The sequence below is a fragment of the Dipodomys ordii genome, unplaced genomic scaffold (assembly GCF_000151885.1).
Source record: "Dipodomys ordii isolate 6190 unplaced genomic scaffold, Dord_2.0 Scaffold50, whole genome shotgun sequence".
Lineage (NCBI taxonomy): Eukaryota > Metazoa > Chordata > Mammalia > Rodentia > Heteromyidae > Dipodomys > Dipodomys ordii.
Genome location: NW_012267266.1, coordinates 2,734,043 through 2,750,752, shown reverse-complemented (window position 1 = coordinate 2,750,752; position 16,710 = coordinate 2,734,043). Strand labels below are relative to the sequence as shown.

Below are 16,710 nucleotides of genomic sequence, written 5' to 3'. Positions count from 1 at the left end.
GAGGGCGCGTGCGCGCCTGGGAAGCCTGTGCTGGTGTGCTCCAGCGCGGTGGGGAGTTTGACTTACTCCCAGCAGAGGAGGCAGAGGGTGTGCTCAGCAGTGGTTCCATCCAATACGGATCTCATGGCCTTTAGCCCGAGTCTGACTCCCAATTTGGATAGAGAAGATGAAAGGGAGAGACAAGAGTCAGGATGTAACCACCTTGGACAGGTGAGTTTTTTTTTTTAATATAAATTTCTCCTTTTCAACTGTGTGTGTTCAATTGTTTGTAATTCACTTTTGTGAAAAATTTAATCTATTTTAAATTAAAAATAATGTCTTTTCAATGCTGGATTATTCCTATAGCTTGTCTTTTAATCATATAATCAGATGATGAAATATAAAATGTCTTGTTTTGGAAGTGGCGCTGTAGCTCAAGTGGTAGAGCGCTCGCCTTGAGCTGAAGCGCTGAGGGACAGCGCCCAGTCCCAGAGTTCAAGCCCCACGACCGACAATAAATAAATAAATAAATAAAATGTATTGTTTTTTTTCAATTATCTGTGAGAAAATTGTATAATAAGTGACAAAGGTTACTTGTCTGCTTAGTTACTTGAGCAGAAGTAATCGCTTTTTTGTTACTTACTCACACCGTTTTATCTCTAATCATAGTGATGTGGATGAGCACTGGGAGTCACTCTAATCTGGTGATGTTTGTTAGCAATGTTTTGCTGTGATTTTATTTTCATCTCATGAGATCAGTTGACCTTTGAAGAAAGGGCTTGTTTCAATTTTGGAACCCTCTTCATTTGCTCTGAAATGACTTACATTTTTTTTCTATTGGGTTGAGTACTCATAATAGTGCTACTGCTGTGGAACAACCAAATTCAGCATATTTGGAGAAAAAGAGGCAAATCTTGCATTCTATTCTGCTGCTTTCATTAAAATAATGTAATTCCTGTCTTGATTTTTCTCATGAAATGGCAAAATATTTGTCAAATACAAGTTCACACAAGACAGCTTCCAAAATAAACAAGGCAATTAAAATTCTTCAACTAAATAATGCACCATTGCTTAAGACATGCATGTATTAGTCATATATGAGCCATAATATCTGCTTTATCTGTTCATTAGTTTTTTATTTTTGGTGTTTGTAGGGCTTGAACTCAAGGCCTGGGCTCTGTCCCTAAGTGCTTTTGCTGTAAGCTAAGGTTCTACCACTTTGGGCCACAGTGCCATTTATATATGCTCACAGGGACTTTTCTACCTGGGCTGGCTTGGAACCATGATCCTCAGATCTTAGCCTCCTGAGTGGATAGGGTCATAGATGTGAGCAACTGGCACTCACTAGCTCCTCATTAGTTTTCTTTACTACTTTTCCAAAAGTTATCTCTATTAAGATAAATGCTTGCTGACAATTGTTGCATATATTTGATATTTTAATGGCTTTATTTCTAATGACTATCTTTAATGTTTGTTAGTTTTCTTTCCATATGGGATAATCATATCAAAAGAGTGTAAGAAAGATCATTTATCCCTAGACTATTGTTCTTCTCTATGACACTAAGATGCTGTAGAGTGATGGAACCACAACGCCCTTAAGACTCACAAATGGCCATTTTCCCTTAACATACCAAACCATTTGCCACAGTATTTTGAAGGAATGCACGCTAAAGCTCATTTCTGATTCTTGGGACAAGAACATCATACTTCAGCATCAATTCAATAAAACCAGTTTCAAGTATTTAAAATTAGGCAATGTGATACAAAATATAAAACATCTTTGAAGGAAAAGTGGTTAAATTATTATATCGATGTTGGAACCATGTAAAGATAATACATGTGAATTTTATGTAGGCCATACATTATTGCCTATTCCTAAGTAAAGGTTGAAATTTAAGTTGAAATTTTAAAAAAGACATTGGGTTATTTTGATTAAATTTGATCAATCATTACTTGTGCATGACAAAAATAATTAATGAACTAATTTTTTTAAAAACAGATTTAGGTTTAGTCTTCATAAGATTACATTCTTTAGTATAAAATTATAGCTCCGTTTTATTTTCTAGTTCAACCTTGTGAAAGCTAAATTTAGAATTCTATTTCTTTAATAATTTTATTATCTCAGTGTGTGAGAGCTACAAAATGCACTGTTTTTCATTAAAGTTCTTTTGCAATTATGGTATGCTGACATTTTTGAAAATGGAAAATATGGAATGAAAGACTTCATGATGACATTAGATAATATAAATAGTCTGGAAACACCAAAATTCAAACGTTTATCAAGTAGGCAGTTTTAGGATTGACTTATGCTTGTGGAACCATTCTCAGTTGTATTTTGCTTGTTGTTATATCAAGTTCTCTCAGTTGTTATTTTTAAATGTAAAAGGCTGGCAGAAAATTATGCACTTAGATTTTTTGATGTGTACATTCATGAGCTTATGATATCTATAGTTACTTGTTCACTGTGACACTCTAGTCTTGAGTTAATCAATAATATTATAAATGATTTTTTGATTCTCACTTGCATCATAGTCTCCATTCTGATTTTCTGAAGAGCAGTACATTCTGAGTAACTACTAATTGGCCTATAGAGGAAGATTTAGAGAGGAAATAAATATCAGATTTGGCTCCAAAAATACTTGGAGGTCTTTTGTATATTAGTCTTCCATTGTCACCATAGAATGCTGTGAGATTTGGAAGCTTTGACTCAACATTTTGCATGAAAAGAATTCATCTTGCTAGAACTGAACTCCATAGAACTGATACTCAGGTTTTGCTTTAAAATGTTAGAGGAGTGAGAACTGTGGCCATAAAAGCCATCATAATTAAGTACCAAGGAACCAAAAGTAATAACACTTCACTTATTTTTTATGAATTCTAATATTTACTGGTCTATGACTAAAACAATTTAGATAATGAAATAATGGTTAGTTTTTAAACATTTTAGTTTCATTTATTCGATGGTATATCATTCCTTCCAAATGTTCTATAAACTGCTTCAAAGAATAAAAATAATCAAAACACTGAATTGTAAGTCATAATCAGGCAGGAGTTAGGTATATTGTTCTTTATATTATTCTCCATGATAGTTAAAGAATAGCTTCAATCAGGCATATTTCAAAGATTAGTGATAAGCTTTGGACCAGAAGTTTAAAAAAATTACATAGTTGACATATTTTTGTTTTGTTACTATATCATATGTGTATATATACCATATATATATTTGTATATAAATACGTGGATATAAATGCTATCATTAAAATGATGCAAAAATATCCAAGAATTGAATAAGAGTGGCCAACAAATGGTGTATCTATAAAGAATCTAAGGATTTATCTTGTATATACATAATCTGTCGCATGATGTCGCTATAAACTCAGAATAATGAAAAAGGAACATTTTGTCACCGCACCCACATTCCAACCATTCACAGAAGAGGACTGATTCCATAGTGACCGGAACTCTAGACAAAACTTACTGCATAGATACTTACAGAAATCAGAGACTCTTCATAAAAGATCTCCTGCTAGTACTTCTTTAAAATAGGCAGTTCCACTTCAAAGGACCTCATTGTCTGCAATGGTGTTTATCTGGGGAGGAAGGCTGAGGTCCCAGCGTCTGCTGCTCTCGCTTCTGCTCCTCACTGCCTGGGAATCAGGGAGCGGCCAGCTCCACTACTTGGTCCCCGAGGAGGCCAAACACGGCACCTTCGTGGGCCGCATCGCGCAGGACCTGGGGCTGGAGCTGACGGAGCTGGTGCCGCGCCTGTTCCGGGTGGCGTCCAAGGGCCGCGGGGACCTTCTGGAGGTAAATCTGCAGAATGGCATTTTGTTTGTGAATGGTCGGATCGACCGGGAGGAGCTGTGCGGGCGCAGCGCGGAGTGCAGCCTGCACCTGGAGGTGATCGTGGACAGGCCGCTGCAGGTGTTCCACGTGGAGGTGGAGGTGAGCGACATTAACGACAACCCACCTTTCTTCACAGAAATAGAACAGAAGGTACTCATTTCTGAGTCTGTCCCTCTGGACAGTCAGTTTCCTCTAGAGGGCGCTTCTGATGCAGATATAGGTGTTAATTCTCTTCTGACCTACATGTTAAGTGTAAATGAGTATTTTGCACTTAAAATAGTAACAAAAAAGGATAAGAATGTATTGCCTGTATTAATTCTTCGGAAGTTACTGGATAGAGAAGAAACGCAAGAACTGAGCTTATCATTGATGGTCATTGATGGAGGTAAACCAGAGTTAACAGGCTCTGCTCAGATTCAAGTAACCATCTTGGACGTCAATGACAACGCACCTGAGTTTGATAAGCCTAGTTATAGAGTTATGCTGTTTGAAAATGTCCAAAATGACACAAGAGTAATTCAAGTAAACGCTTCTGATCCAGACGAAGGTTTGAATAGAGAAATTTCCTATGGAATCAGAAAGATTATGCCAAGGAGCGAAAAATGTCTATTTTCAATAAATGCAGACACTGGTGACATTAGAATTTATGGGAACCTGGATTTTGAAGAGAACAATGCTTATGAAATTCAAATTAATGCCATTGATAAAGGAATTCCTTCCATGGTAGGGCACAGCATGGTTCTGGTGGAAGTTCTGGACCTGAATGACAACATACCGGAGATAATCATTACTTCAATGTCACTCCCTGTGCCAGAGGATGCACAAGTGGGTACGGTCATCGCCCTGATCAGCGTGTCCGACCGTGACTCTGGTGCCAATGGACAGGTCACCTGTTCCCTAATGCCCCGCACCCCTTTCAAGCTGGTGTCCACCTTCAAAAATTACTATTCATTAGTGCTGGACAGCGCCCTGGACCGAGAGACCACCTCTGACTATGAGTTGGTGGTGACCGCGCGTGATGGGGGCTCGCCTCCGCTGTGGGCCACCGCCAGCGTGTCGGTGGAGGTGGCCGACGTGAACGACAACGCGCCCGTGTTCGCACAGGCCGAGTACACGGTGTTCGTGAAGGAGAACAACGCGCCCGGCTCGCACATCTTCACGGTGTGGGCGCGCGACGCGGACGCGCAGGAGAACGCGCGCGTGTCGTACTCGCTGGTGGAGCGGCGGGTGGGTGAGCGCGCGCTGTCGAGCTACGTGTCGGTGCACGCGGAGAGCGGCAAGGTGTACGCGCTGCAGCCGCTGGACCACGAGGAGCTGGAGCTGCTGCAGTTCCAGGTGAGCGCGCGCGACGCTGGCGTGCCCGCCCTGGGCAGCAACGTGACTCTGCAGGTGTTCGTGCTGGACGAGAACGACAATGCGCCTGCGCTGCTGGGGCCTCCCGGCGGCGGCGCGCGCAGCGAAGTGCTGTCGCGCTCGGTGGGCGCTGGCCACGTGGTGACCAAGGTGCGCGCGGTGGACGCGGACTCTGGCTACAACGCGTGGCTTCGTACGAGCTGCAGCCGGCGGCGGCCGGTGCGCGCAGCGCGTTCCGCGTGGGGCTGTACACGGGCGAGATCAGCACCACGCGCGCGCTGGACGAGGCGGACGCCGCGAGGCAGCGCCTGTTGGTGCTGGTGAAGGACCATGGCGAGCCGGCGCTGACGGCCACCGCCACGGTGCTGGTGTCTCTTGTGGACAGCAGCCAGGAGCCTAAGACTTCCCGGGTATCTTTGGGTGTTGTTGGCCCAGCTACCTCGCTGGTGGGTGTGAATGTGTACCTGATCATCGCCATCTGCGCGGTGTCCAGTCTGTTGGTGCTCACGCTGTTCTCGTACACAGCCCTGCGGTGCTGGGCGGCGCCCGTTCAGGGCACTTGCACATCTGGGAAGCCTGTGCTGGTGTGCTCCAGCGCGGTGGGGAGTTTGTCCTACTCCCAACAGAGGCGGCAAAGGGTGTGCTCAGGAGTGGTCCCATCCAATGCGGATCTCATGGCCTTCAGTCCTTGTCTTCCACAACCTCAAGAGGATGGTTTAAATCATCTCAGCGAAGTAAGTAATTGGCATCATTCAACTATTTTTGTTCCTTTTAATGCCTTGGTTTATAATTACATCTGTATTTTATTTTCCTTCATAATGTCATCCTGTTTGTTTTTGTCCCAGTCTTGGACGGTTTGAAATCAGAGCTTGGGCGCCGTTCCTGAGCTTCTTTTGGTCTTACATTCGTCTTTTGAGTAACACCTTGTTATTTTAAGTGACATCGGCCACTATGCTATTTTTATATACATAAAATATAACAAAATCGTTAATTTAAATAATTTAAATGTAATCTAAATGATAACTGAAAACAATTTTTTTGGATTTTTTTCTCTCTTGGTGGCACATAAATAATAGCACATCTTACAATTAATGCTATTGTTTTTGCGGTGTTGGAGACTAAACTCATGGCCTTTGAATGCTAGGCAAGCACATTATCCTGAATCTACATCCTCAGCTCTTATGGTATTTTCTTTTCTGTTGACACGTGGCTCATTTTGTAGTCTAGGGTGGTGCTAACCTTTAAAATCCTCCTGCTTCAGCCCCTCAAATTGTAGGGCAACACCTTCCATGGTTGATGAGATTCTCTGATTTAAAGTGTCAGAATACATAGGGACCTCTGTGGCTGTCCAGGTCATCTACTGATACTTTCAGTTGAATTACTTCCATAAATTATCAAATAAGGTATACAGTGCAAGTTCTACAGCTACCAGCCATATTTTACAGATAAAAAGGAAGTCCCACAGATATTGAAAAGTGGTTCATAACCTAGTTTCCCAGGATTCCAAAGTCATTATGTTTTTATACTACTCTGTTCCCATTATAGGTGAACCTTCAAAAGCACATTTTATGTTTTGCAAGTTTCTTCTACAAATGTATTAAAAAGCTTCTCTTTGATCAGAATATAAAACTTTTTACCTCTTTGCCTGGTTTGGAAGGCATTAAAGTTCTAACATTTGCTTCTCTTCCAATATCTCTTCCTTTGGAATATAGCATATGTTTAATTGATCATTTTTGAACTAATATGTTAAAATATATTGGCTGGGAAATATTCCATATCTTAGAAGGGAGTGAAGTCCAGTGATTAGACATTATTTTATGCCAATATGTCTTGAAGGACAGATAACCTTTCAATAGAAAAGAGTTACAGGGGGGAAATAAATGAGCTTAGTTCTCTTTGTTGAATGTATACTCAAAGAACTAGAGATTCTGAAGTATGGAAAATCAGTAGATAATATTCTATAAAAATTTAGATATCAAGAGACATGGAGACTTAAGTTATGGCAATAGAGATGAATCAAAAGAACCACATACAAGAGGCATTAGCAAAATAGAAACAGGAAATGATGACTGACTAAAGACATACAAGAGAAATTATAAAGTTGATAGCATTTGCTCTTTTAGTTTGGTCAACTGGGAGAATGAGATTTCCACAAACTATATTTTCCAGCCGAGCTGGAGAAATTGTTTTGTGTGTGTGTGTGTGTGTGTGTGTGTGTGTGTGTGTGTGTTCAGTAAGGGATTGGAAAGTAACATTTAATAACATACTAATTTAGAGTTTCTAAGATAATTGTATTACAATTGAAAATATGGGTGTGGAACTCAGATTATAGATAATGATTTGAGAGTAATTCCTTTATAAAAAATAAAATTGTGAAAGTATAAAATCATTAAGAAAGTTTGAAAAAATAATATGTACAAGGAAAGAATTTAGGTGGGAAGTTGTGTCAGTTTTTAAGGCTGCTATAAGAAATGACCAAAGAGTGGTATAAGATAAAAAAAAATTATTCTCTCACAGCCTTGGATCAGGAGTTGATTAGGCTGTGTTTCCTCTGGAGAACTGAGAGGAGAACCTTTTTATTTGACCTACTATAATAAACTTAAAATCACAGGGAGAATAGGCAACTGCTAGCCAACATAAAATAAATATGCATGTTAATCATAGGCAAAGAAAAGGAGATAAATAGCAGTTTTTTCTAGAAGTATTATGTTTAAGTACATAATTAGAAGTGTTTGAGTATCTTATAGGTGCAAGAAAGAAGTAACTGAAGGAGACACTAAAGGAAAGACAGGCATCAGGGAATGAAGGTGAAGATGAAAATGTTAAGAAGAAAAGAATGGAAAATAGTATTGCCTTAAAATGGTGGACCATTTTTCTTTGACCCAATAGGGAAAAATAGATACTTTTATAGAAAAGTATTGATGTAAAAAAAAGAGCCCTTAAGTTACTGTTTTATGACTTATATCTCAAAGGGAAGATGATGTGAAAGTCGTAGTAGGGCTGAAGTTGAGACAGAAGATTATAAATTTCTTTGAGAGTTGAATTAAAGATGATTTATTAGATTTATCATGGTTAAACAAGAACTTTTTTTGAGCAGACCAATAGGAAGAATGGAGAAAATGTATAGTTAACTGTATGTTGGCGTCTAAAGAGAATGTTAGCAGAAGAATTTAAATAGATGAATGATTTGAGGGTGTCTCATGTCTATATAGTAAATGATTGACTATGTGGTGTAGGTGGAGAAGTGAAGCAATGTAAGTAGAGTCTGATAGACAAAAAGTACTTGAATAAGTCAAGGGGAGCAAGAATATTGTAAGAGTAAAATATATTAAAATGATGGACCAGGAGAGGATTAGGCGGGCAAGAGAATACCAAATACTCCACATAAATTTTCAGGTGAGCCAGAGAAATGAATACAAATGGTTATGGATACTACCATTTCAAGTATACTCAGAATAAACATGGTAATTATTAGAGCTACAGTCTATTTTTCATTATGGTATGTAGCCTGGAATTTTATGACTTGGTATCCATAGCAACAGAAAAAAGCACAATTCCTTTCTCTTTCTTGTTAAAGATGTATTAACATCTTTGTGTAGTTATTGTTACAGACTTGGGACACTAGAATCAATTTAGATGATAGTAAGGTTCAGTAACGATGAAATAAGATTGGGGAGAAAAAAAGAAATTTAACCTGTAAGTGCTTTAAACATTATTAAATGCACAGGTTGTATTTGTTGTATTTTATATAAAGAGAACTGAAAAATTTAGAACATTGTTGTACAGATTACTGTGTGCTTATGTATAAACCACACTCACATTTGAGTAGACATTTCCTACAAGCAAAAGTATATTCATACTTCACACTCAGAAGAATGTATAAATGACGTATTCATTGAACTTTTTATCTGGTACAAGATTTGAAATCAGGGCCTGTGCTTGCTTGGCTGTTCCTCTACCATTTGAACCACACCCCTAGCTTCCAAATCAGGTATCAGGTATATTACTTACCCACATCTGCCAATATTGGTTTCATTATGTTACTGCTAAGTTTCCATTTGGAGTCAATGGCTGTTGTGTGTGTAAGGTCTTGAAAAATATCACAAAAAGGACGTTACCACCAAGGCCTAAGGGCCTAAAAGAACTAGAAGATGATTGATCCAAAAAACATGTATGATATTCTCCATTTAAAGATTTGCATATTAATTTACACATGTAAAATATATTGTGGAAAAAGTGGAAGACACAAAATATCATTCAAGGCAGAGTGGAATAGAATGACTACTTCTGGAAAGGCAAACATTGAATCTTCAACCACATATTTGCAATAAAAATCAGAAGATAAATAAAGCTCTTAAATCGCTGGGAAATGGGAAGATATTCATCCTTACACTTACACACTCATGCACATGGTGTCGCTCTTCACTGAAACACTTCTGAAGAGAAAGCTACCGTTTCTTCCTTCCTCCAGAAAATTTGCCAGGTATTGGAAAATCTGTTGCAAATCCTCCTGCACTAGGACGTCATAAAAACTGGTCCTTGCGAGGCACTTTCAGGTAAAATATTTTATATACTGTAGCCTTTTGAGTGTATCATGCGGTTTTCCTGGCAAAGAAGCCGAGGATCCTGGAGCCTGATGCTCTCGCTTCTGCTCCTTGCTACCTGGGAATCTGGGAGCAGCCAGCTCCACTACTCCGTCCCAGAGGAGGCCAAACACGGCACCTTCGTGGGTCGCATCGCGCAGGACCTGGGGCTGGAGCTGACGGAGCTGGTGCCGCGCCTGTTCCGGGTGGCGTCCAAGGGCCGCGGGGACCTTCTGGAGGTAAATCTGCAGAATGGCATTTTGTTTGTGAATGGTCGGATCGACCGGGAGGAGCTGTGCGGGCGCAGCGCGGAGTGCAGCCTGCACCTGGAGGTGATCGTGGACAGGCCGCTGCAGGTGTTCCACGTGGAGGTGGAGGTTAAAGATATTAATGACAACCCACCAGTATTTCCTGAAAGGAACAAAAGCATAATCATTGCAGAATCTAGACCTCCAGAAACGAGATTTCCACTAGATGGCGCATCTGATGCAGATATTGGAGTAAACTCGGCCTTGACTTACCGTCTAGATCCCAACGATTATTTCGCTTTGGACACACCAAACAAGCGTGAGCAAATGTCTTCATTGTCACTAGTATTAAAGAGAACATTGGACAGAGAGGAAATTGAGAAGCATAGTTTATTATTGAGAGCCACTGATGGAGGTAAACCCGAGCTCACCGGCACAGTGCAGCTGCTCATCACCATTGCTGATGTGAATGACAATGCCCCAGAATTTGATCGACTCATTTATAAAGTCAGAGTGCTGGAGAATGTATTCAATGGGACATTGATACTCAAACTAAATGCCACAGATCCGGATCATGGTACAAATGGAGATGTAGTCTACGCCTTTAGAAGACCTATATCTCCCGCAGTGCTATATGCATTTGACATAAATCCCTACAGTGGAGAAATTAGGACAAAAGGCAGACTGGATTTTGAAGAAAAAACGTTTTATGAAATTCCAGTGGAGGCAATTGATAAAGGACACATTCCAATGACAGGTCATAGTACTCTTTTGGTGGAAGTACTGGACATAAATGACAATGCACCAGAGGTCACTATCACTTCCCTGTCACTCCCTGTCAAAGAAGACACTCAGCCTAATGCTGTCATTGCTCTGATCAGTGTGTCCGACCGTGACTCTGGTGCCAATGGACAGGTCACCTGTTCCCTAATGTCCCGCACTCCTTTCAAGCTGGTGTCCACCTTCAAAAATTACTATTCATTAGTGCTGGACAGCGCCCTGGACCGAGAGACCACCTCTGACTATGAGTTGGTGGTGACCGCGCGTGACGGAGGCTCGCCTCCGCTGTGGGCCACCGCCAGCGTGTCGGTGGAGGTGGCCGACGTGAACGACAACGCGCCCGTGTTCGCACAGGCCGAGTACACGGTGTTCGTGAAGGAGAACAACGCGCCCGGCTCGCACATCTTCACGGTGTGGGCGCGCGACGCGGACGCGCAGGAGAACGCGCGCGTGTCGTACTCGCTGGTGGAGCGGCGGGTGGGCGAGCGCGCGCTGTCGAGCTACGTGTCGGTGCACGCGGAGAGCGGCAAGGTGTACGCGCTGCAGCCGCTGGACCACGAGGAGCTGGAGCTGCTGCAGTTCCAGGTGAGCGCGCGCGACGCTGGCGTGCCCGCCCTGGGCAGCAACGTGACTCTGCAGGTGTTCGTGCTGGACGAGAACGACAATGCGCCTGCGCTGCTGGGGCCTCCCGGCGGCGGCGGCGGCGGCGGCGGCGGCGGCGGCGGCGGCGGCGGCACGCGCAGCGAAGTGCTGTCGCGCTCGGTGGGCGCTGGCCACGTGGTGACCAAGGTGCGCGCGGTGGACGCGGACTCTGGCTACAACGCGTGGCTGTCGTACGAGCTGCAGCCGGCGGCGGCCGGTGCGCGCAGCGCGTTCCGCGTGGGGCTGTACACGGGCGAGATCAGCACCACGCGCGCGCTGGACGAGGCGGACGCCGCGAGGCAGCGCCTGTTGGTGCTGGTGAAGGACCATGGCGAGCCGGCGCTGACGGCCACCGCCACGGTGCTGGTGTCTCTGGTGGACAGCGGGCAATCGCCCAAGCTGTCTTTGCGTGCCTCGGAGGGCGCCGTGGCTTCGGAGGCGACGCTGGTGGTGAACGTGTACCTGATCATCGCCATCTGCGCGGTGTGCAGCCTGCTGGTGCTGACGCTGGTGCTGTACGTGGCGCTGCGGTGCTCTGGGGCGGCTGTGGGGCGGAGCGAGGGCGCGTGCGCGCCTGGGAAGCCTGTGCTGGTGTGCTCCAGCGCGGTGGGGAGTTTGACTTACTCCCAGCAGAGGAGGCAGAGGGTGTGCTCAGCAGTGGTTCCATCCAATACGGATCTCATGGCCTTCAGCCCTAGTCTTCCTCCTTCTCTGGGTTCAGTAGAAGAGCCATGTCAGAGGGAGGGGCAGGTAGAACGCCCGAAAGAGGTAAGTTCGAATATTTAAAAAAATTTTTTTATACTGATATGTAGCCTTCCTCGCAAAACTTACTCGTTTAAGCTATCTTTAACCCCAATTTTGAGATTATTTCTTCAGTATTTAATCCCTCTTGTACTTGATTAATTCCTCTCTAGTTATTTGGATTTGCTTTTTTTTTTCCTATAGTGCAACCTCATTGTCCAAAACCAGAAATATTTTGTTTTTGGGGCCTTCTCATTTAAAATGTTTATATGTATTTACAAAAATCCTATGGTGTGAGATCTTAAACATTTTACAAAAGCTAGTTCTAATGAGGCTAACCATGACTCTAATAATTTGAAGTTTTTAAAATTTAAGTTAAATCTATACATGTAGATGTGTTAATTTATAAATCATTGTTTTTATACATTCTGTTCATTTATCTTTGTTGTCTTTAAGAGACATCATTGTTTATTCTCAGAAGTCTTATACATTCCCTGCGATTTTATATTCACATTTTATTTGTGCTTAAATATCCCACAATTATGTACTTACACCTAAAGATTTTTGCTATTATTTCTTTGAAAAATTAATCCGTATGATGCATTTTATGTCTCCACAATATCCTGACACTTTTAGTATCATGTAGTATTCCATAGTGTTGATAGACAATTATTATTTATTATTCACCTATATATGAGTAAACACTTTGAATCTTTTTGCTTTGTTTTCCTTATAAAATATGTTGTATCATTTTATATATTCTCTAAAATAGCAGTGTTTCTTCTTCTTTTTTTTTTTTTTTGGTCCAGTAGTGGGGCCTGAACTCTGGCCCTGGGCGCTGTCCCTCAGCTCTTCAGCTCAAGGATAGCGCTCTACCACTTGAGCCACAGCGCCACTTCCGGCTTTTTTCTTTTTGCTTATGTGGTGCTGAGGAATTGAACCCAGGGCCTCATGCATGCAAGGCAAGCGCTCTACCACTGAGCCACCCTCCCAGCCCAATGACAGTGTTTCATTTCTATGGAATTCATTTTGCCATGTGGAATTGGTGCACAAAAAAGAACATTAATGTCAGTAATGTTGACTTAAGTTTCTAAACCTAGCTGAATTTGTAAATTTTGGTTTCAACATAGTGTCTTGTACATCTCATTGTTACAATGGGTCAACCTGTATCCCTATTTAAGCATTTTGTTTTTTCCTTTCCCTTCCCCAAACTAGAGAAATGTACATAAAAGATTCAGGGCACTAGAATCAAATTCATTGTCACTGATTTTTGTCACTTACTTTTGCAAATTGATTATGTGGTTTAGTCTGTTTTTTTTTTTAATGTTAGCTGTTAGGCTTGTTGATATTCTTGAATGTTTAGATTTACCATTTACATTCAATTTGAGAAAACTTTTAGTCATATTTATTCAATGTTTTTTCTTTCCTTCTAGTCTTTTTGGAATTTCAATTATACATATGTTGGATTGTTAGATATTATCCTGCAAGTCATTGAAACTTTGCTCATTTTTTGTATCTTTTCTTTCTGTGCTTCACTGGATATCCTTTGTTTATATATTTTAAAGGTTTCAAACTCACTGATGTTCCTTTTATAAGTAACATATCTGTTGATCCTAGCCAGTACATTTCTTTCTTTGTTTCTTATTGGTGTAAGATTCCTTCCAGGTATTCAAAATTTTATTTTATTTATCTTCACTTAATTTTAATCTTTTGTCTATATTCTTGCAAATATAAGCATTATTATAATATTTGAACACTCTTCTATTAATTTGAATATTTTTGTCATTATATGCTTCTTTTGATTGACTCTTCTTGTATAAGATTTATTTCTTCTTTTCATAACTGGATCTTTGGTCAGGTCTCTACCATTTGAGCCACAATGCCAGTCCTGGCTTTTTCTGCTTGTGTGGTACTGAGGAATTGAACCCAGGGCTTCATGAATGGTAGGCAAGCATTCTACCACTAAGCCACTTTCCCAGCCTCTCAGGTGCCAGATATTTTGAATTTTATAATGTCAGGTGCTAGATTGTGTGTGTGTGTGTGTGTGTGTGTGTGTGTGTGCATGCCCAGATATGTGTTTTTAAAGCTGTGGTTCTCAACCAGGTATAATATTTCCCCCAGTAAACAATTTGGCAGTGTTTAGAAATTGCCTTAAAGAAGAAATGTGGACAATCTTAGGGTTCATCTCATTTGTGTGTGCTTTCCCCATTCCTTATCTATTCTTGAAAATACTTCCTTCATACATTTTGTGTAGTTTACTTTTTGTTTATCAAGAAAAAGCACACAGAAATCCGTACATTATTGTTTGACAAACAGTATTCATCATCTCTGTACTGTTTCTTTAAATTCCAATACAATAGCAGTAGATTTGAGCACAAAATTGCGCTCAAGTGTGGATATCTGTTTGTTAATCCTGTATTGGTTACATTAACTTTATTGATTACATTAACTATACTTCTTAGTAAAGGATACACAAGTGGCTTTTGTCTGTAATATTAGCTAGTCAGCAGGCAGAGTGAGATCTGAGGACCCTGGTTTGAAGCCAGCTAGGTAGGAAAGTCTGTGAAACTCTTATCTCCAATTAACCTCTAAAAAAGTGGAAGTGGAGGTATGACTCAAATGATAGAGCAGTAGCATTGGGTAGAAAAATTCAGGGAAAGCACCCAGGCCCTGAGTTTACACCCTGGGAATCACATACACACATGCGCGCGCGCGCACACACACACACACACACACACACACACACACACACATACAAAGCATAGAAATAAATATTCCCTTTTAAACTCAATATGATAATGTCTTTCTTTTAATTCTGAATTTAGATCATTCAAGTTTATATTATGGATGGTATGCTTCATTGCATTTTTTCTTCCATTGTACTACATATTTTTTGTTATTTTATTTGTGCCTTTTTCTCTGGTTGTGATGGTTTGATCAAATGAATACTTATTACCTTTTCTCTCCTAATTTGTAAATTCAAATACAGTTTTTGTTTGAGTAATGCACACTTTTTCTAGTTATTTCTGTGTTTGAACATTTTTTGGCTGTAAGATGTAACATACTTACTAAAAAGTAATTATATACACAAACATATCTGTGGTTTAGGAAATATTTATAAGTGAAAAATAGTATAGTTTCAAAGAACTAGAATATGTCTGGCACTCCAGTATTCTTTTTTGATTTCTACCTGATCACAGCCCTGTCAGATTCCCAGAGGTCACCTTTTGCATGACTGCAATTATTATTATTTGTTTGTAATAAATAGTTTAGTTTTGCATGTGTTGAACTTAATACATGAGCTTAAAGTATTATAATCTCATTTCCTTATTATTGAACTGGACACTGTGCTTGTAGGATTTTTCCATGTTATTTATATATGTAATTTTATTGTTTCCATTTCTTAAAAATAGACTATTGAGTAGACAACAATTTGTTTTGAACCATTTCTTGATATCTTAGTTATTTTTAATTTTAATTAAAATTAGGGGCTGGGAAGTTAGCTCAGTGGTAGAGCGCTTGCCTTGCATGCCTGAAGTTCGATTCCTCAGCACCACATAAGCAAAAAGAAAAAAGCCAGAAGTGGTGCTGTGGCTCAAGTGGTAGAGCGCTAACCTTGAGCTGAAGAGCTGAGGGACAGCACCCAGGCCCACAGTTCAGACCCCACAACCGGACCCCTCTCCCCCCCAAAAATTAAAAAAATTAAAATTAAAATTTTATTATTTTAATGTTTAATAAATTATTTATTTAATCATTTTCAATTTATTTAATTAACAAATTAAATAAAAATTAAATAAATGGTTTAATAAATTCAAATTTTAATTAAAATTAAAATTTTAATTAATTCAGTTGCTCTATTCTTCTCCACTACTTGTTACAGTTAAAGCTTGCTGGATGCAGAGCTGCCTCTCCTTGTGGGTTTAATTAGTGTTTTTTAAAAAGTGAAGTTGAGTATCTTTTCACTATTATAATAGTAATCACTATTAGGTAGTAAATTTAAATGCCTTTATGAAGCAAACATTTTTGATTATTTTGTATTCTGAACCTCTTTGTTGCTGATTACTAGAACTTAAGCATTTATGCCATACGTACATATATATTCTGGCCTTTCCCCCCACATATGGTCTATTTTTGTTGTTGGTGGTGGTGGTGATGGTGGGGCTTGAACTCTGGGCCTGGGCACTATCCCTGAGCTCTTCAGCTCAAGGCTGGCTTTCTACCTCTTGAGACACAGCACCACTTCCGATTTTCTAGTGGTTTATTGGGGATTAGTCTCGGGGACTTTCCTGCCTGGGCTGGCTATGAACCGCTATCCTCAGATCTCAACATCCTGAGTAGCTAGGATTACAGGCATGAGACACTGGCACTTGGCTTTAAAGGGTCTATTTTTATTATCAAAATTCTTGATTCAGTTGTTCTTTATATATTTAAAATTTCTGATTGGTACTTTTTTTTGTTTCTGGATTAAGAAATGCATCTCTCTCTGAGATGATGAGCATATTCTCCTATTTTATATATTAGGAACTTAACAATTTTTG

At 40.5% G+C, this 16,710-nt stretch overlaps 3 protein-coding genes across 3 annotated transcripts in view; all 3 read left to right on the top strand.

Moving 5' to 3' along the window:
• LOC105988627 (protocadherin alpha-11-like) overlaps positions 1–3,107 on the top strand; it is a 5,341-nt gene extending 2,234 nt beyond the window's left edge. Inside the window, exons 3-4 of the mRNA XM_013020298.1 lie at positions 4–210; positions 3,069–3,107. Coding sequence (XP_012875752.1) covers positions 4–210; positions 3,069–3,107 — 246 coding nt within the window. The remainder of the gene's footprint in view (positions 1–3; positions 211–3,068) is intronic.
• Positions 3,108–3,558: 451 nt separating this feature from the next.
• Positions 3,559–6,915, top strand: Pcdha12 (protocadherin alpha 12). The gene is given in 3 exon segments (XM_013020296.1): positions 3,559–5,365; positions 5,368–5,912; positions 6,724–6,915. Coding segments are annotated over 3 exon segments (2,544 nt in total).
• Positions 6,916–9,772: 2,857 nt separating this feature from the next.
• On the top strand, positions 9,773–12,217 carry LOC105988625 (protocadherin alpha-13-like). Its single transcript, XM_013020295.1, has one exon. The coding sequence runs from the start codon at positions 9,773–9,775 to the stop codon at positions 12,215–12,217; it is 2,445 nt and encodes an 814-aa protein (XP_012875749.1).
• Positions 12,218–16,710: the final 4,493 nt, after the last annotated feature.

Bases quoted from the DNA above. Each gene is read 5' to 3' on its own strand.
- LOC105988625 (XM_013020295.1), top strand. From the start codon at position 9,773: ATGCGGTTTTCCTGGCAAAGAAGCCGAGGATCCTGGAGCCTGATGCTC.